Source organism: Notamacropus eugenii, chromosome 1, assembly GCF_028372415.1.
Source record: "Notamacropus eugenii isolate mMacEug1 chromosome 1, mMacEug1.pri_v2, whole genome shotgun sequence".
Classification (NCBI taxonomy): domain Eukaryota; kingdom Metazoa; phylum Chordata; class Mammalia; order Diprotodontia; family Macropodidae; genus Notamacropus; species Notamacropus eugenii.
Window position 1 is genome coordinate 300070529 of NC_092872.1, and position 20903 is coordinate 300091431.

General features: G+C 34.7%; 1 protein-coding gene across 1 annotated transcript in view; it reads right to left on the bottom strand.

Moving 5' to 3' along the window:
- EXOC5 (exocyst complex component 5) overlaps positions 1-20903 on the bottom strand; it is a 54534-nt gene that overhangs the window by 15056 nt on the left and 18575 nt on the right. Inside the window, exons 4-12 of the mRNA XM_072629305.1 lie at positions 17986-18180; positions 10544-10608; positions 10008-10036; positions 6537-6646; positions 5760-5804; positions 5506-5646; positions 4460-4542; positions 3180-3389; positions 915-1062 (exon numbers count right to left, since the gene is read on the bottom strand). Coding sequence (XP_072485406.1) covers positions 915-1062; positions 3180-3389; positions 4460-4542; positions 5506-5646; positions 5760-5804; positions 6537-6646; positions 10008-10036; positions 10544-10608; positions 17986-18180 — 1026 coding nt within the window. The remainder of the gene's footprint in view (positions 1-914; positions 1063-3179; positions 3390-4459; positions 4543-5505; positions 5647-5759; positions 5805-6536; positions 6647-10007; positions 10037-10543; positions 10609-17985; positions 18181-20903) is intronic.

Below are 20903 nucleotides of genomic sequence, written 5' to 3' on the forward strand. Positions count from 1 at the left end.
GGTATTTGCCTGCTGTAGGGCTCAGGATCTCCCAATGGTTTGCTGAAGAGGAGCCTGCCATGAGTTTGCTGGAACATTTCCTGTCCTAGATCGTGCTCCCCTTTTACCCCCTTTTACACATGAACCTTATGTGACAGTCCTCTAACTCTCCTGGATCAAAACACTGCTCCACACCATCTTTCCGCTGGTTCCACTCTACCAGGATCTGTTCTGTAGTGCTGTTTTATGAGTATTCAGAGATAAGAATGGGAGAGGGACAATAATCTACTACTTACTTCACTGTCTTAGCTTCCAAAGTCTCTCGAAAGATAATTTCTTTTAAAAAATGTACAGGCCCAAAGTTTCATTTAAAATTATAAGAAATATCCTATAATGTAAGCTCCTAAAGCAAATTAGCACTAATTTTATTTTCTAAAACCATGTTACAATTTATCTTCAGAATTAGAGAAAACTTTTTTTTTTTCTGTATTTGAGAGTAGGGATATTTATGTGGCCTATTGTATGGAACACTATAATTTCCAAAGAAAATTGTAAAATGCAAAACAAAGTGGAGAGATACACTGTGTGTGTCAGCAGGTTATGGGATATGACATATGACAAATGACTGAGGCACAAGAAGTGGCTTGAATATATCAAGGAAGTATGTAATTATTAAGAATGGAAAACTAACATATGAGACAGCCCTAGAGTTACAATGGCAGCCACAGAATAAATATTGAAAGACCTAGAGAGGAAGGTCTTCAGTATGTAGATTAGACACTTGAAGACTAAAGATTTATAGAAGGATCTGTGCTAAACTTGCACATGGTGAGGAGGCGCAAATAGCTACATCAAAAAAACAAGCACCCACACTGAGGAGCTAAAGGAGTCACTGAAATATGGTATGTACAAAAATAATCTGCAATCATTCTTACCCTATGACATCTTTCAAAGGCTTGCTTAGTTTCCTGTAAAAGATTAACTACAACTTCTTGGGAGAGGAAGGTTTCACCGTGTGTATCAATGCTGGGCCCAAGTGGTAAATTGGTCCGCAGTCTGATTCTTTCTTTCAGATCTTGAATACTAGGATACCATATAACACAAAGATATTTCTATTAGGCACAGATTTTAAACTTAAAACTACAATAAACATGCTATACAATAAGTGTGATGGTATGCAAAGCCCTAAAGTGAGAGTGAAAAACCCTGGATTCTACATCTGATTCTTCCAGGAAAGAAAGAGCTGTATGATCAGGGGCAAGACAAGCAAGTCTCTCTAGGTCCCAATTTCCCTATCTGTAATTCAAAAGCATGCAACAAGGTGCTCTTTTAAGGTCTCTTTCAGGTCTAAAATTTCTGATAATTATAACACCTCAATTACTGAGCATCTGTAAGGAATGATTATTCTGCCTAAGTATATTTCCAGCCAAAGGGGCAGCTATGTGCTGCAGTGGACAGAGCATCAATGCAGGATTTGGGAGGACCTAAGTTCAAAAATCTCACCTCAGACACTTGACACTCACTAGCTGTGTGACCTTGGGCAAGTCACTTAACCCCAACTGCCTTATCCTGGGCCATCTCCAGTCATCCTGATGAATATCTGGTCACTGGATTCAGATGGCTCTGGAGGAGAAGTGAGGCTGGTGACCTGCACAGCCCTCCCTCACTCAAAACAAAGTCAAGTGCAAGTCATGTCATTATCTCTGATGGCATGGTCTTCTTCATCAATGAAAGACAAATGCACACATATTTCCAGCTAACACAATGTTTTAAGTCCTCAAACTTATTTTGACTACTTAGATCTTTCTAAAAAACGTGTTAAAGTTCTTTGCCTTATATACTTACTAACCACACACAATTCAACCTTATCTCTAATTATAACTGTGATGCAATGATGCCTTTAGGGGCTACTGAGAAAGGAAAAGTTGTTTAAAAGACTTTACACTAAATGTCTTCAGACATTTATCTGTTTCTTAATAGTTTTTTTTGTTTTATCCCTGGCTGTTAGAGTATCAGTTATCATTTATTCTTACTGTCAATGTCCCTATTTAGCATTGGCTAATACATACAAATTTCTAAGATACACCTATCTTCTAATCTATTATGTGCTGGGAAATAAGATGATCAGTTTTATTAAAAATATTATATAAAGAACAAATAAGGCTTCTTTATATTGTAAATGTAAACTTAAAAAAGTTTATGAGTAATAATTTCTTTTATGAATAAAATATGTAAGCTTTACTGACAACTACTTTACATATTCGAAGTCCTTTTTTGCTTTTCCCTGGCTTGTCATGTTTCAGGAGGATTACACTGCCAGATAAGTGAGGTATCACTGTAATCCTAAAGTTTATACAAAACTATTTTTCCTACGTGATAATAATCTAGTAGCGACTGAAGGCCTATTAAAATTGCCATTTTATTTACACAGTAATTTTACAGCCAAAAGTCATTACAAATCTTATCAACATAAAGACGGACCATCCTTGACAAAAAAGTTTCTAAAGGCTCATTCAATCCAACACATGTTAATTATGCATTTACTATGCATACAACAGCCCTCCACATCACTTCTACTCTGATGCCTGATGATGAGCTTGGAGAAAGTGGCTGAAAATCCAAAAGTCTCCCAGGTCAGTACAAGCTATGGAAGAAAGGGCTCTTTTAGTAACAGGTCTAGTAAGGTACCTTGCATCTATTGTCTTGGCACTAGCCTAGCTATATTTAATAAACCTCATTACCAGAAGATTCTCTATCAGGAGATGACTCATCTAGGTATACAGCTATTACATTTCAAGAGGTTTTATTTGCCTACCAGTATGTCCAAATCAGTGTTACAAAAAGAATTCAGTAACATGTTTTTAATGAATCAATATTATTTAGAAACCTTTTTGCTCAAATATAAGTTGAGAAGCTAAGAGAAAAGAAAAGAGAGGTACCTTCAGTATCAGAAAGGCCTGGAATCAAGTACTGCCTCAGACACTTACTGGTTTGTGTGACTCTGGACAAGTCACTTAAGTTTTCAATGCCCCAGGCAATTATTTAACACCAAATACTTTTGCAAAAAGGAAATGCCAATTATCATTGGTAGGAAAAATTTTTCAGCAGAAAAATTCTATGCTATCCTACACTAATAAAATATACAGCATTCCCCCCAAAAAAAGTCTTTTTATATGTACAAAATTCATTTTGAGACTTACCCTCCTGTGCCAATGGACCTCTTTTGATGATTTTTTGAATCATAATAGCGTTGCAGGATCATAGCACTTCTGCTTTTCAAATAACCAATCTCCACCTCAATATAGTTCTCCAAATAGGAAATGAAAATGCATTTGATAAGCTTAGACAAGAAAGTCTGTTTATCAGTACCTAAGTTAAACTCCATCAACTTGCTGGAAAGATTGGTAGTTCTTTTCATAGAGGGAGGAAGGAAAAAAAGATTAATGTATGTTTGGATACAGTAGCAAAAGTAAGGACTATCTATAATTCTACAAGTAATTTTGATGAATTATTTCACACTAACACTTCTTATAGCTGGATGGGGTGGATTAGGTAGTAAGTAATCAGAAGTTCTAAAAGCCTGCACTGGAGGTAAAATGGACTATCAAATACAAATAATTTGACACTAGTTAATTGTTGTGATTTCTAGGAATAAAATTAGAGAACTACTAAAAGTGGCTCAGAATAGGGAGAATGATGACAGATATCTCTTAGTTGTTCCACATACTTGACACCCAGGATAAATACTAAAAAGGGACTCCAATCAAGGGGCTAACTCCACTTTCCTTGTAGGTCCTTCACCTGCCTTCTTTCTCAGCCTTCCTCCTAACTGCCTCCAGCCTAACCTGCTGCTCACTATCCTTCCTCTCTGATCCATCTCATGAATACGCTCTTTGCCACTGCTGTAGAAATTATGATAAAAACGAATACAGACTTTCTGATCAAACTTACTTCTAAAGAACTAGGGAATATGAGGAATTATCATAAGAAGAAAACATTTAAATACTGTTCTAAACAAAGTTTCACTCATCCTGAGGGTAACTATGCCCCTAATGTTAAAACAGGAGAAATTTTCATAATCAGACCTAAGACTATCCTTCACCATAAATATGACACTTTCTTATTCAATTTCAAAGATTCTAATCAAGATACACTTTTCAAATAAAGACAATGTTTTTTAAAAGGCTTAAAAGCACCTTCCATATAAATTCGAGGGGGAAAAAAATCTCATATTTTATATGAATATGAATGATACCAAGATCCTTTCCCAAAAGCACCTTTAATGCTGTTATCAACAATTTTTAAACCATATTTATAACCATATTTAAAAAATTTTAAACTACATTTAAAAAATAGTAAGTAACACTGCTACTTCCTAATTTAACCTGCTATTTTTTAATGCATTGCCCTCTCATGACAATATCCACAATTCTTTTGTTATAAAAAAAGTAGAGACCATATATATAATATAGATATATACCTTGTATAAAGATCATAGAGATTTTTAAGATATTGTTCTGCATCAGACTTCCTACATTCTTCTAATTGGTCTTTCACAAAACTCTAGAAAAAAAATTATACACATAGAAACCTAGATGTAAAATACACATCAAATATGGCAATTTCCTTTTTCTTAATAACTTTTTTTATTTTTCTCAATTACATGTAAAAACAATTTTTAGCATTTTAAAAAAATTTTTAGTTCCAAATTCTCGTTCTCCTTCCCTTCCCTCCCCCCTCCTTGAGAAGACAAGCAACTTGCTATAGGTGATACATGGGCAGTCATAAAAAAAATACTGCTACATTAGCCAATATGGCAATTTCTTAAGATAATTTCTTCTCAGAAATTACTAATATGTGTTTAATTTTCTTCCTTACTCAAAAATTCATAATAGTTATATAGGAAAGCAACTGATTATACAAAATAAGCAACAATATTTTTTTTTCAAAATTCACAATATTCCAGTTTTGTTAAAACCCTAACAATCTGCTATATCTTCAAAGATTGTGATAAAACTAAGAACTCAGCAGTACACTTTTCATTTTAAAACGATCAACACTGTTTCATAAAATACCCCAATTTTTACAAATCAGCACTGATTGATTCACTTATAGTGTTAATGATACCAAGATCACAAATTCAGTTCTCAAAGTTGTTGTTAGCTTCACATTGAGAAAAACTCAATCAATTGTCATAGGTTGCAATTCCAGCTAGACAACTTCACAAATAGCCAATACTGGCTATGAGAGTAAAACAACAATGATAAAGGGGGTGGATGCCTCCATATCATCCATACTTACTATCAGAAAACAATTCAATGCATATATCTTTCTGACAGTGTAATAACTTTATTGTAGAATGGTAACTGGTACTTTTTTTCCTAATTAAGTAGGAGGTGACTATGTCTAAGATTAATCTCTAGTATGCGTAACTTGTGTAAGCTACAATCTTTTGAATCAGAGAATATTTTCTCTCATAATACACAGAGTAAAAGACTATTTAACTTACGAGTGTTTAAAAATTACCTGCAGTTTGATTTCAAACACATTTTGTATAAGTTTGGCCAGTACTGTTTCTGGACTACTAAAAATATCTCCAACTTGCTTATTTACACGTTGGCAGAGTATTGCTGTATCTTCAAATATATCACTTCTCAAATTAGCATTCTAAAGAGAAGAGCAAATTAATAGTTTTACACATCTTTAAAGAGCACCAATTAACATGTAATACTACAAAATCCAAAACCCCCACCTCAAAAAACCCAACTCCGGGATATTACCTCTTGGCATTGCTTTATATATACATCAACACAGTGAGAATAACCCTGAGAAAGGGAAAAACACAGAAATTATGATATCTGAGCAAGATGAATTTTTATAACAGATAAAAAAATCTCATTACAAGGAAGGAAAAACTCATTAACCCTAAAGATTCTAACATTTTACAAAGTCAACCCAAAATTAACCTCTCAATCCTCCCACCAAACTAGAACATCAATGCAAAAAAAAGACTCAGGAAAGTGGAGGAAGGCTGAATTGATGATATGTGCTCTGTGCCTCTTTTTTTTTTCCTTTCCTAAATTTCAAAGTACAAGCTTCCATTTGCTAATTTGACACTGGTCTTCAGAGTTAGGCCCTGAAATATGGAAACATGATTTATTTTTATCCACATGTTCATTCTTAAATTTGAATGTTCCATTGAATTCATTATGACTTTTGCCCACAGTAATCATACATATATTATTATATGATTGAAATTAAGACATCTAAACAACACACATTTTGATCACAAGTCTATAATATGTATTTAAAACAGCAGTTTATTATTTCTTGGTACCTGATATTTAAAATTATTAATGAAAAAGATATAGCACATATTTTCAAATCATTGAGAATTCAAAATAACCATTTTGAAGCATGAATACAACTCAAATAAGAAAAACAGAATGTTCTGTGATCAAAAGAAATGAAAGATTTCAAAAGTCCCAGAGTTCAGTCTTAAATGTGCAACAACTAATTTAAAATATTAAGTTTTTTTTTTAAATTTAAATATTTACCTTAAAATGAAGTAAAACTGCTGCCACTTCTCTCATTCTGGAGATTTCACCCCTCTTTTGAGCATTGGTAAACTCCTGAATAAGCTGGCATTCTAAATCATGGTACTTACCTAAACAGAAAAAAAAATCAGTCAGCTCTTCTCAGGTAAGTACATTTTGAGGGAAGGCAGGCAGCAATTTATATACTGAAGAGGAAAAGGAGTAAAGGACATCATCAAGAAATTATACGATAGGAAGAGAAGATGGATTGGTCGTGTGGCAAGAGTAAAGGATGATGACTGGATGGCCAGAGTGTTCAGCTGGTACCCTGGTAGGAAAAAAACAAGGAAGACCTCCAGAATGTTGGGAAGACTTCATGGCAAACTTCTGGGGAAAACAAAGACTGGCATCACATAGAATGTGCTGCTGCCTATGTCACTGAAGGGAACTCCCAAATCATGAGAGCATCGATCCATTTGAATATCTGAGATGCCACAAGGGCTATAAATCATGGAACACTACAATCTCTGAAGAACTAAAGCAGTGGAAAAGCACATGGTAGGTGTTAGTAGGCTACAGCTTATCACCAATGAAGAACTGCAAAGAAACAGAATAAAGGATATCATTAGAGAGATGTATGACCAGAAGATGAGTCAGAGCAATCATGCTGGGAGAGTGTGACATAATTGACAAGAGAGCCTACATGGACCACTGGTAACCATGTAATGTAAAAAGGGCCCCCAGCACATTGAATAAACCACCTGTGGAGGAGTTACAGAGGAATATGGATCAAAGTAAATGTGAATGAAAAGGAAACATACCTGATTATTAGAAACTCCCTCCCCCTCCAGAATGCTCTTCCCATCTCATCTTCCTGCCCCTCAAATGTGAGTATCTTATAAAATTTTGCATTTGGTCCTCTTCTATTCTCTTTCTATATTCATTATTTGATGGTCTTTAACTACCAGTATAGTTTCAATTATCATTTCTATACAGGTTATTCTCAAATCTCTATCTTCATCCTAAATGCTCCCAAAAGCCTAGTAAGTATCTCCACCTGGATATCCCAGAAGAATTTTAGTCTCAAAAAGTCCAAAAGTGAAGTCACTATTTTTCCTGTAAAGCTTGCCTTTCTCCCTAGTCACCTATTTCAATTGATAATATGAAACCTTTAATCCCAGTATTAATTTTGGCTCTTCCCTCCGATTCACTCTCCACATCTAATGAGTTAACAAATTCTAACTGTTTCTACCTTCATAATAATCTCTAGCACCTTTCTTTTCATTAACACTGAAACCAGCCTAATCTCTTCTCACCTAGACGATCTCAACAATCTCCTCATTGGTCTTCCCACTAGTTTTTTCCTTCATCAATTTATCCTCCATACCACTGACTGAATAATGTTCCTAATGTGTGTTGATTACTTCATTCCCCTATTCAAAAACTCCTAGAATGGTCAATTTTAATGAACATTTACTAAATACCTTGTACCTGCTGGATGCTGCAGCAGGTGCTGGGCATACAAATACAAAGAATGTGGCAATCCCTCTTTGTAGAAAGTACTTAAGATCGACAGGTCACTTCAAAATAAAACACAAACTTCTGATCACTCAAGGCCCTTAAACTTAATGGCTCCAGTTTATGCTTCCAACTCTATACTATGTTCCAACAAAACTCAACTGCTTTTCATTTTCCTCCTACCTATGCTCATTTGTTTCTTTTTTCATGCATCACCTTTTCCTGCAATTATATTCTTTTCTCATCTCACCTTCCTTGATTTCCTCTGAAATTTTCCATAGCAATTTGCTCAGATCTCTCCTTTGAATTATTATATGCTAATCTAATATTAGTTATTTCTGCACATATGCTTTACTACCACCATCACCACCACTACATGCCCTTTAAAATCAGAAGCTGTGTTGGTTGGTGTCTACTACCTTTGTAAACACAATGCTTTGCACATAACAAACAGATTCTTAAAAAATGACTGCCTTAAAGTTTGCCTGGAAAAAAGACCACTACTGCACTAACAGAATGCTTTCCTTTTGACTGTGTTCTGTTCAACATTGCTGGATGAAATATTTATCAAATCTGTGGATAACACAAAGCTAGGAGGCAGCCTAATGTGCTAGAATGACAGACCAAAGGGAGAAAGCTGGTGATACAGTGAGTGCTTAGAAGGCTGGGCCTAGAGGCAAAAAGACCTGAGTTCATGTATTGCTCAGATGTTTACTAGATATGTGACCCTTGCAAATGACTTAACCTCTGTCTATCTCAAGTCTCCTACACTATAAAATAGGGATTATAAAAACTCCTCCCTCACACAGCTGTTGCGAGGATCAGATGAAACGCTATTTGTAAAATACGTTGCGTGGTGCAAAGTAAGTTCTTCATAAATGATTGTTCCCTTCTTCCTAATCACTCTAAACCTACAGAGCTGATAATTAAAATAGCACTTAATGATTTACAAAATAAGTCATATACATAACTTCACTTGATCTTTGCCACGACCCTATGAGGCAGACATAATAAGTAGTATCATTATTTCAAAAAAGGAGAAACTGAGGCACAGAGACACTAAGTGACTTGTTTATGACTACCTAGTTAATAAAGGATAAGCAGAATTTGAACACAGGTCAAGTACTTCACTACTGCATACTACATGAAATTTAATAGAAATAAATGAAAAAGTACATACTTAGGTTAAAAAAAAACTACATTCATAAATGATGGGAGAAATGCTCAGATGTTTATTAAGAATTTTTTAAAGAAATTTAGAGAACTTCAAGCTCAATACGAATCAACAAGTGATTTTTCAATGCAAAAGTCAAAATATGAAATGCAATCTTAAGCTGCACTGATAGAAATACAGTAACCAGAAAGATACTATATTACTTCTACAATATCATATCCAGTTCTGAATACCACATTGATTGGCAGTAATAAGTTTGAACTTATACTATTATTATAACTAATTTAGAACCCACTATATAGTGAATTTGATAAACAATACTGTTGTCTGGCTAAAATAACTTGATAGGCCTTGGCATAGGAGTGATCCAAGGAACAATACTTATCAAAAGTAGATTCTGATTATAAAAATTGTCTCCTAAGGGTAAGTATGTGGTTTCATTGCTCCTTTATGGTTCAATCAAATAGTGACCCAGGTTATAATGCATTATTAACACACGGTATCCTGGAAAGCCAATCCAGGATTGGCTCTCGGTTAAAATCAAGCATTAAAATAGAAGTCTCAGAAATGCAATGGGTCAGAACTTTTCAAATGCTTTGATTTGCTACAATGAGCTTCAAGATACTGGGAAAAGAATACTGGCCTGTGAGTCTAGACAAGGGTTTAGACTGTGTCAGCCACTAATAGTCTCATTTTCCTCATCTGTAAGCTTGTCTGTAAGATCTATAATGTAAGCTCTTCCAGGCCTAAAATTCAAATTGCATGCTTCTGAGCAGAAAAAAACAGTGACTTTCACTTACTTGCTATTTTTGATTTTACTTCAGAAAATCTGTAAAACAAAACAAAACAAAAAAATGCATTAATGTTAAGAATGGAAAAATTAAATACTTATAGGACAAGCACATTATAACATTGGAATTACAGTCAATTCTCAATAGCTATGGCACTGAGGGAATGAGAGATAACCATAAGGCCAAACACTCATAATTTAATTATTACCACATTTTGTTAAAAAATTAACTGTTTTAAGTTCTCTCTCTTTGTGTTAAATATGGACACCCTTTGGTATCAAAAGAGATAAAATTGGAAAGAAAAGAATGAGGACCAAAAGATCTAAAAAGTCCCAAACTATAATTAACATTTAAATTTTGGCCAATTTTATCTTTCAGATATTCTAAGAGGATTTTTTAAAAAATTTACCTAAATAATTGCATAGGTTAACAAGGAATCTTAAAATACTGTTACTTAATTCAGTTTTTTAAAAATCACACAGGAAAAATTATACTTTACAATATAAATTCTTATATTCATAGTAGGTTCTGACAAATAAACTTACCTATCGAAGGGTAACTCCTGGGCAATTAGGTGTAACTTTTGAATAATGTCAGCTGCCTCCTTTATCTGGAAAAAAAAAGCAACAAAAATTCATGTACTCCAAGAAAAAAATTACATATTTAACATTACACAATTTCATCCTATAAAAATGCCTTTATAATTATTTTTAAAACTCAGTATATAAAAGCCTTCTAGGCAACCAAATATTTATAATTCAAGCCTAGAACTATGGTGAACTGGATCTGTCTATATATATACACAGGACCTCACCATTCCAAGCTTGAATTTTAGCTGGTTATTTAACCAAAACTTTGGGCTACTTAGGTAAGTAAAGCAAAGGTAAGACATCTGAATTATTCTGTCTCACCCATGGACAGGACTAAATTCAACTCTCAGATTCATCTGAATAAATCTTACAAGCTGGTCAGTATACTGTATATAAGTGGAAGAAAGTGATGAGAAAAGAAGAGGCAGAGGAATGGGAATGAAAAATGACAGTAGAAGTACTTACATGAGTGAGGTAAGATTTATATGTGTCACAACTGTAGTACTAGGTTATCTCACACAAGTCTATCTTATTAGTAAATAACACATAAAAAGGGAAGTACTTATTCTCTGTGAGAATTTTAGGATATATCCTCATTTCTATAAAATTGCAGAAAAGCACTGATAATTTAATTCTACAGGAAGCCTTAAGTTTGTTACCTTTTCCACCACTTCAGGAAAGATTTTATCACAGGAATAGAGAGAGAGTGAGTGAGTGAGTGAGTGAGTGAGTGTGTGTGTGTGTGTGTGTGTGTGTGTGTGTGTAGGAAAGAATATGACTCAAAAAAACTATACTGAGACTAAAGCAAGAGGAGGAATTACATGTTAATAAATGAATCTCACTATAAAAATCTAACTGTAAGTGCTCAATAACTGTTGGTGACAGATTGCTCCTGTGCTTCAGGCATGGCATAAAATCTATAGTCAGACAGTAACAAAGTCAAGAATAACTTCTGGCTTTAGCCTTCCTTGTAGGATCGTCTTCATTCTAGGATAGCTAAGAAGTAGTAGATTTCTCTGTTCCTTATGCCCAAATCTAAAAATGTTTTCACTGATCAATACGTCAGTTAAGAATCTCTCTCTAGCATTCTCTCCCATACATACTGACAAATTATGACAGTTTAAAATGAAAATAAATGTAAATGCTCTAACAAAATTTAAAAGTAATTGAGAATGAAGACTAAAAGAACTGATAAATCTTAGAGAATATAATTTTAACAAATATCACAAAGAAAAATGAATATACATAAGTGAATTCAAAACAGTGAGCTCTAGTTTCTTTTGAAACCATGATCATGTCTCATCAAGATAAGTATTAATTTGTTAATATTTATAAGTAAAAGATTATCTAAAAAAAAAATGAAGGTAAAACCAGGTCTCAATGTTTGTTAAGTCCTATGCATAATGAAAGCGCTAAAAATTTGATTCATGCTTTCTATATGAGTCTAGACATTAAAAATACTAAAACTAGTAACCAGATCAATAAAAACAAAAACCCTCTGCGGTACTAAATTTAGACAAAGAAGTTTTAATATTGTGATAATTATTTCAATATAATTGGTTTTCCTTGGTAATGTTGTGCATTTTACTTTATGCGTTTAAAAGTATTATTCTGAGAAGGGTCCACAGCCTTCACCTGACTTCCAACAGGGTCCATGACACAAGATTAAGAACCTCTTGCCCTAAAGGTTTCATTTGCTCTCCCATCTTTAAAAAAAAAAGTTTAATCAAAAGATAGACTTCTCTACCTACCTAGCAGAAATTCCCAGAATGGGACTCTCACATTTCTAACCCATAATAATTGCTTTTAAAAAAACTCACAAAAACTGTGATGAACCAAGATTTGGAACAAAGTGTTCTATTTGTAGGCAATTATTAGATAATGACAAAAGTAACTACAGGTCATAATCACGGGATGGTGAAGTGGAGGAAAAAAGCATTTCCAATTCTCTGTGGGGAAACTATTTTAATTGTGTGCTTTAGTAGCCTTCACACAGATACAACCTACAATTGTAGTTTACCTTAAAGAAATAAGACCACACTTGCTCAAAGTCAGAACTGAAGGATCATTCTCAATTTAAGATCCTCATGTGGATAAATGAATTTTATGAAAATGTTTCTGGTGATACATGGTAGGTGTATCCAATTTCAATTTAAACTGATCAAATGAAATGGAACTATGTCCTGTATTTTATTAAGTGTATAAATGTGCAGTGTCTTATGGAAAAGAAAAGATTTCAACATAAAATTGCTGACATAAAGTATGGTATGGAAATGTTTGCATTTATTCAAGTTTTCAGGATTTAGACAAGGATTCTAAAATGATAATCAAGGAATGCTTTTGATACACCTTTGCTCTTAATAACACCAAAGTATGAGAAAATTAGGTGGTATTCATTTTTATGTTTCCAGTTAGTACTATGAAGTTATTTTGATGTTGTTCAGTCATTTCACTCATGTCTAACTCTTTGTGACTACAGTGAGGATTTTCTTGGTAAAGATACTCAAGTGATTTACCAATTTCTTCTCCAGCTCATTTTATAAATGAAGAAACAGGATTAAGTGACTTGTCCAGGGTCACACAGATGGTGTTCGAGGTTGGATTTGAACTCATGTCTTCCTGATTCTTGGCCTGGTGCTGTAGCCACGGTACCATCTAGCACATTTTAGCATATAATAAACATGTTAAGAGCATGGTTTTAAGAGAGATGCTACTAAGGGTATCTAATGGTTCTGTTGCTTTTCTTTTTTATTTAAAAATAAGTATTTCTGACATTTACAAAGAACTGATATTTTTACTGAGTATACATATGAAGTCTAGTAAGAAATCAGAAATGTCAAATGCAGGGCCTGATGCTATTTCTGTCTTCTTCTCACAGATAATATAGTATCTGTGTGAGTTACTGACTCCTCAGCAGCTCTGTGAATGACGTTTCGCTGCAACAAAAGTTACGCTTATACTGCTCATGGAAGTATCACTTAGCCCCCACGTAATGGCTAACCAATGGCTAACCATTATCGACTACTGTTATCACCTGCTTTCTTCATAAGACAAGCACAGTGACTGATTACTATAACCGTTGGCACTGAATGACTTCACTCCGCAAAATTCTATCCTGGTTATTTTGTCTTGCTACTAAAAGCTAAATTTACCATGCAGGATATATTGATATAATTTATCTAAAGCTGAATGTGATTGGTTAATGTGTATAACTAATCATAAATTAGATTATTCCTGTGTTGACATTACTGTTATCAACCTAATGGTTTGTTTTAATTTAAGGAATAATTATTCTAAATATTAAATGTTAGCAAATTTACTGCTTGCTGAATCTTGCAAAGTAATAAATTGTGCTTACTTTTACTTAAGTTCTGTTTACGCAGAAATGTAGCTAAGAGGTATCATATCAGAGTGGAAAGAACAGTGACTCATAGTTCTACCCCAGATATTCCCTATATAAATGATTTTGAGCAAGTCAAAACCTCCCCAGGCTTCCATTACCATTTTTGAAAAATGAGGGAGGCAAGGGGGAGGGAGTGTCAGATTAGATAGCCTCTGAGGTCCCTTCTGACTCTCAGCTATATATAACTTCATTCCAAAGATCTGGAAACTAAGACACAGACTGATTTGCCCCAAGGTCACAAAGATAATAAGTAGTAGGTGTGGAATTTGAACCCAGTGTTTCTAAATCCAAATCCAACACTTTCTGTTGCACTACACTAGAGATGGTATCTCATCTCGAAAGTCTATTTATAGGGCTAAAAAAATCTACACGGGTGTAACATAAAAAGAAACAAAAAGCATGGTAATGGTTAAACTGCACTCTGACCATATCTTACCAACTAAATAAAAATCAAGTTTGTAACAATAAACTCACTGGAAAATATAATAGACTATTTTTTTCAAGGAGGGTTTTGCATATATTTTATTTTAACAGAAAGAGAAGAAGTGATCAGAATAGGTATAATTCAGATTATATTAAATTATAATTAGTGGTGCAAGAATACCTTTAAAAAAAAATAAGACTTTGAAATAAAGACTTATTCTCCAGAAATTGCTGAGGAGTAAGATGAGAAAGAAGTGAGACGTGTTAACAGTTTTCTGACTGTCTGTTTTGTTTTCCCTTATATCGACCATACACACTCATGCCAGCATTTTCGGCTATATGGATGATTTCTGTTTTCCTTTCTCTTTTTCTATATGGTGGCTAGTACACAGCCTAGAAAGTTAGCTGGTATTTGGCAACATAATATATGAACTCTTGAACATAACTGATTATGATACAACCTGGGCTAGGAACAATCCACAATCAGTCACTGGCAATCTAAAGTTGGGGGGAGAGGGACTCAAAAAGAGAAAGTATAAATGATAAAAGGGAAATAGAGAAGCAGAGAAAGGCATCTGGGGATGGGAATCAGGACAGGTAAGCTGGAGGGAAATAAGGCAAATCAGTTTAATAATTCTGCATAGCTTCCTATTCTTTTGAGGAACAAAGTAATTAGGCGAATCAATCTAACCATTGATTAAATGGTTATTTATGAACATTATGAGCATTTATGTGCCAGAAACTATGCTAATTTCTTGGAATAAAAAAAAAGGAAAAACAACACCTGCCGTAGGTTAAAATTTACCTTCCAATGGGATAGACAACATATAAATAAATGAATATGCAAGATGAATATAAAGTAAATGGCTAGTAGGGGTTAGGGGACCAAGACAGGCCAATAGTAGAAATGATGCTTGAGCTAAGTCTTAAAGGAAGCCAGGAATTCTACAAATCAGATATCAGGAGAGAGAGTATTCCAGGACAGCTAGTGCAAAGGCAAAGAGAATAGAGAGGGAGGACAATACACAAGGAACTCCAAGTAAGCAGTATGGTTAGCATAAAGGAGAGTAATATAGTAAAAGACTGGAAATAAAAGACTGAGAAGATAGAAAGGGGCCAGATTGTAAAGAGCTTTAAATGCCAAACACAGGCATGTGTATCTGATCCTAAAGGTAACAGGGAGTTACTGAAGTTTACTGTGTGTGTGTGTGTGTGTGTGTGTGTGTGTGTGTGTGTGTGTGTGTGTATGCGTGTGTCACATGATCAGACCTACCCTTTAGGAAAAATCACTTTGGCAGCCATGAGGAAGATGCATTGAAATAGAGAGAGATTTGAATAAGGTATTCCATTCTAGAAGGCAAGCACAATAGTCCAAAAGTGATGATGAAAGCCTGAACCAGACTGATAGCTATGTAAAGAGATACTGTAGAAAATAAATGACAAGGTATGACAAATGACAGGATATGTTAAGTGAGTGAGAAACAGGAAGATGATGATACTAAAGCTGTGAACCATGGCGACTGGAATGATGGTGGTGCCACTGGCATAACTGCCAAGTTCCAAAGTGGTGTGAGTGTCAGATATTGAGTTCTGCTTTGGACTGGTAGAGATTCAGACACCTACAGGACATCAAGTGTGAAATGTCCAACAGTAGTGCAGGAGTAAAACTTAGGGAGAGACTAGGTCTGGATAGAGAGATCTGTGAATCATCTGGGTAGAAAAGATGGAAGCCAATGATATCATCAAGTTAGAGGGTGTAGAGAGAAAAGAGAAGAGCCTTGAAGGTGATTCCTACACTTAGTGGGTATGAATTAAGATTCAGCAAAGGGAGATTAAGAGGAGCAGCCAGAGGAAAACCAAGAAAAAGCAGAGAAAGGAAAACCCAGATAGGAAAGAGTCAAGTGTCAAATGCTACAAAAAGGTCAAGAAAAATGATGGTAAGAGAAAAGCCAATTAGATTTGGCAATTCAGAGGTCACTAGTAATTCTGGAAGGAAGTTTCAGCTGAAGGATGTGACTGGAAGCCAAATGCCAAAGGTTTAGAAAAGAGTGAAAAAGAGAAGCAGAGGTGCTGAGTATATGAGACAATCATCTAGGGTGTGCGACTGGAATGAAAAATGCTCACTTCTCTTTTTATAAAGTTCTCCAAAGATTAAAAAGGACATGTACACAATATTTACAACTTCACAATTTTTGGTGGATAACAAAGATTAAAGGAAACATAATTAAAATTAAGGTGAAACCTTACTACTTAATTCAAATTTGATCACTAGCACGAAGCCACATGACCTGCCTCAGCTGATATGCCTTCTTCTTTAGGTTCTGGATGACTGCTTTGGCCTGCTTGCAAAGAAGCAGTCCAGCTCTCATTAGGGAAGACAATTACATCACAGATATAGTGGAATACACACACACACACACACACACACACACACACACACACACACACACACACTTATGCATACAGAGTCACGTTACCCTTTTATTTAACCACACAGAATTAGTTTTATAAAGTTAAAACCCCATATTTAAAGAAAGTGGCCTGGGCTATCATCTTACATATTCATTAAAATATTGAACTTTTCTTCTAATCTAATTCAATCTTATTTTACAGATAATACAATGACAGTTACACATATTAAAAGGTCAATAACATGTCTAAAAAGGTATACACTTACATATAATAGGCAATGCATTAATTTTCTGATTTTAACAAATTATCAATTTTATGGTTTTATATTGCCTACACATACATGTAACAAGAAGACGGTGTTGCTGATACTGAATTTTACTGCCATTTAGGTAAAAATCACTCCAATATTCAGGGTGACAAAAATCGCCCCAACACTCACAGGGAACAATTCATTAGTATTATATTCAAAATAAATTCTTAGGAAATACTTTATATGCATATGCTATCCACAAATGTCTTTAAGTTGTCATGCACTTTGATTCTTTTCCTGAGAGGAAAAAAGTGAGCTAAATTTACCCTCTTTTCAAGACTGTAAAGCAGCCAATACCATGTACCCTTAGACCAGGATTAAGTGACTAGTGCTATGAAAAGGATTAATATGAAATAGTTAATTCAGATTTTTCATTTTTCCAGGGACTAAACCTCGATACTCTTAATTCTTTAAAGGATACCTTTCGTAAGAAAACTAAGTGTCTTGGACCAGATCTCTGAATTATATCAGTTTAATACACAGAAAAAACTTTCTGAAAAGTTAGTTTATGCCCCTTCCCCTCATCTCTTTAGGAAGCCATATTCCAAACATGGATGTACTGTGGAAGAAGTTTATGGGAAAGAACTGCATTCTAAAACTGATTTTATTAGCACTTTAAATCTCATATAATTTCACAAATGAAAAACATCAATATCACCACATTAAGAAGTACTGAACATAAATGCTTTATCAGCAATCTACAGTCAAATGTTGATTTCCACTTCAGAACAAAACTTTTCATAAGTCAATCACTCTTTAGTTTGAAGTCTCACCATTTAAAGTCACAATAGCTTGTAATTAGGGCTGTGCTGTTTAATGAACTGCTTTTATCCTGCTGACAGCTCTTACCTTTTCAGAGTTTTTAAAAACATCGGACTTCAATTCTCCATCTAGAAACTCATTAAAGTATTTCATCAGTTTCTGAGCCTCCACAGCCCGTTGCCGTGGTGTGTTTACCCCTTCCAGCTGGTCACCAAGGTGACAGACCTTAGTTGCTACATAGCTGATATGGTCATCTAATTCTTGGAAATGTTGAAAGGCAACCTATAAGGAAATATTGGTAAAAGCAAAAAAAATAAAAAAAAAAAAAGGTTATTATTAAACAAGTACGTAACAAACTAAATCCTTAATCTATTTTCCTAATTCAGATACTATCACAGTGAGTCATTTTTCCAGTACAGGCAGACAGAGAAGATCATGAATGCTGAGGACAGGGGCCTAGCCAAGAATGGGCAGAAGGAAAAGGCTGTGTACCAGGGCAGAAAGAGGTCCCACATTGAACAGAGAGGTCTGATCTAGTCAAGGTGTAGGAATAGATGCTAAATGACAACTCTGTTGTTCACTACCCAGTTCTAGGTCCCAAATTCAGGGCAGACTGAGGAGGGGACCTGTGCCTGAAGGTGGCAGTCCAGGGTAGGATAAACTGGGATCCCAAAGTTGTGTACCAAGAATGGAGTAAGTTTAGACGCAAGCCACAGTTGGATGGCTTAGATCCCAGGAGCAGGGTAAAATCTTGGTTAAAACCTCTAGTCTAAAGCCATTAGTGTAATTACCAGGTCAGAATTCTCAAACCTGAACCTGTAGAACATAATGGCTGAGTCCAGCAGCAAACTATTAGAACACCAACTGGGGAAAAGCTCACAGGTGTAGTTCAGAGGCAAACTTCGTCCTGGATAAGCCCACTTTGAGAGCACTTAAAAGTTTTCAGGTCCTTGTCCCAGAGATCCTAGAATAACTCCACACTCAACATCCCCAAAGAAAAGCAGAAGTAGGATGAACCCAGATATTTCTCCGTAAGTGTGTAGCCTGACTCTAATGGAAAATTCAGTCAGGAAGCAGTCTGGAATAATGAGCCAAAAAAAAAAAACCCCACTATAAAAAGCTATTATGGTGACAGAAACAGTCAAGACAGAAAAAAATAAAGGATCCAAAATATCTACAAGCAAAGAAAAACACAGTTTGGGCACAAATTCAACTAGAATTCCTGAAAGAGATGGAACAGAAGTTTAAAAATGTTTTTACAAATGAAACAAGTACTAGAGGAAAAAATTGGACAAGAAATAGAGAGCTATGAAAGAAAGAACTGGGAAGGGTATTAACAGCCTGGCACAAGAAATACAAAACCTTGCACAAGCAACAGAGCTTTGAAAAATTAGGATAGGTTGAATAGAATCAAATTATTTCATTAAACAATGAAAAATATTAAAACAAAGTAGAGATTGGAAAAATAGAAAACTATATAAGGTATCTCAAAGCAAAAATAAATGACCCCAAAAACAGATTGAGGAGAGATAATTTAAGATTCACTGTGGCCTAACTGAAAGCCAAGACAAAAAGACAAAAAAAAAAGAATCAAGACATCATAAATAAAAACGGCCCAGAACTCTTGGAACCAGAGCGCAAAATAGATACGGAAAGAATTCGCCAGTCACCTCCAGAAACTTCAAAATGAAAACTCATAGGACATTATAGCCAAAATTCAGTTTTCAGATCAAAGAAGAAAATACTGCAAGCAGCCAGCAAGAAAGAATTCAAGTACGAAAGGAACTATAATAAGGATCACACATGGTTTCTTTCACAGCCATAACCATAAAAGAGCAGAGGGAGCTTAGAATATGATAATCCAAAAGGCAACCAAGATTAATCTACCCAGCAAAACTGAATATAATCTACAACAAAAAAATTGATTCTTAATGAAAAAGACTTCCAAACATTCCTGATGAAAAGACCAGCACTACACAGAAACTCTGAAGTACAAACATAGGAGTTAAGAGAAAAACAAAAAGGTAAACATGAGTGAGCAATCTCAAGAGATGAAAACGAAAGAACTGCTTACATTTTAATATGGAGAGATGATACGTGTGTCCCTTCAAGACTCCACTATCATTAGGAGGAAATTTAATTACACAGCGTGCCTGGGGGTAGTTAGTTTTGCTATGTTTTGATGTAAATAACCATGCAAAGGGCAGGGAGAAGATTGGAAAGCAGGCAAAGAAAGGAGAATCTGGAGAAGGAGGAAAGTTAGATGCACAAGCAGAAGTCTATACAAAGGAGGAGGGTAAGGGGTGAACTTAATATTTCTCACTCATCTGAACTGGTCAAAGGAGAGAAAATGCACATGCATAGAAGAATACAGAAAAGAGAAACCCCTTTTAACTTAAGAGTTAACCTTGGATCCAAACAGGAGAGTTTCTCTCATTTGAAAGTCAGATGTTCTCCAGATTATTGCACAGGTAGTTAAAATAACTGCTTTTTTACAGATGAATAAAAGTACTAAAATACACACACAATCCTGGTACAGATCTAGTGGTAAATAGGATAACAAAGATGATATATATATCTCATGTTATTTTTGCATAACTTTAATTTCTATACATACTGAAAATTTTTCATTCTATGTAGCTGCTGTTCTTAAATTTTTATAAAAGTCTTATATAAAAGAATAACAGCAGGATAACAATTTGTCCCAGGACCATTTCTATCCAAACCATACTGAAAAAGATAAGATGATATGATAACAATGACAACATAAGAATAAAACAATAGCAGTAGGATAGTGACTTGTCCCAGGACTGTTTTTACTTGAAACCCATCAAAAAAGATGAGAAAAATATTTTCATCAAAAAAGTGAGAATGCAATAATAACTAACATTTACATAGTGTTTACATAATGAGAAAATATTTTATACCTATTGTCTCATTTGATCTTAACAACTATGTAAGTTAAGTACAAGTATTACTATTATTACTTTATAGACAAGTATGGT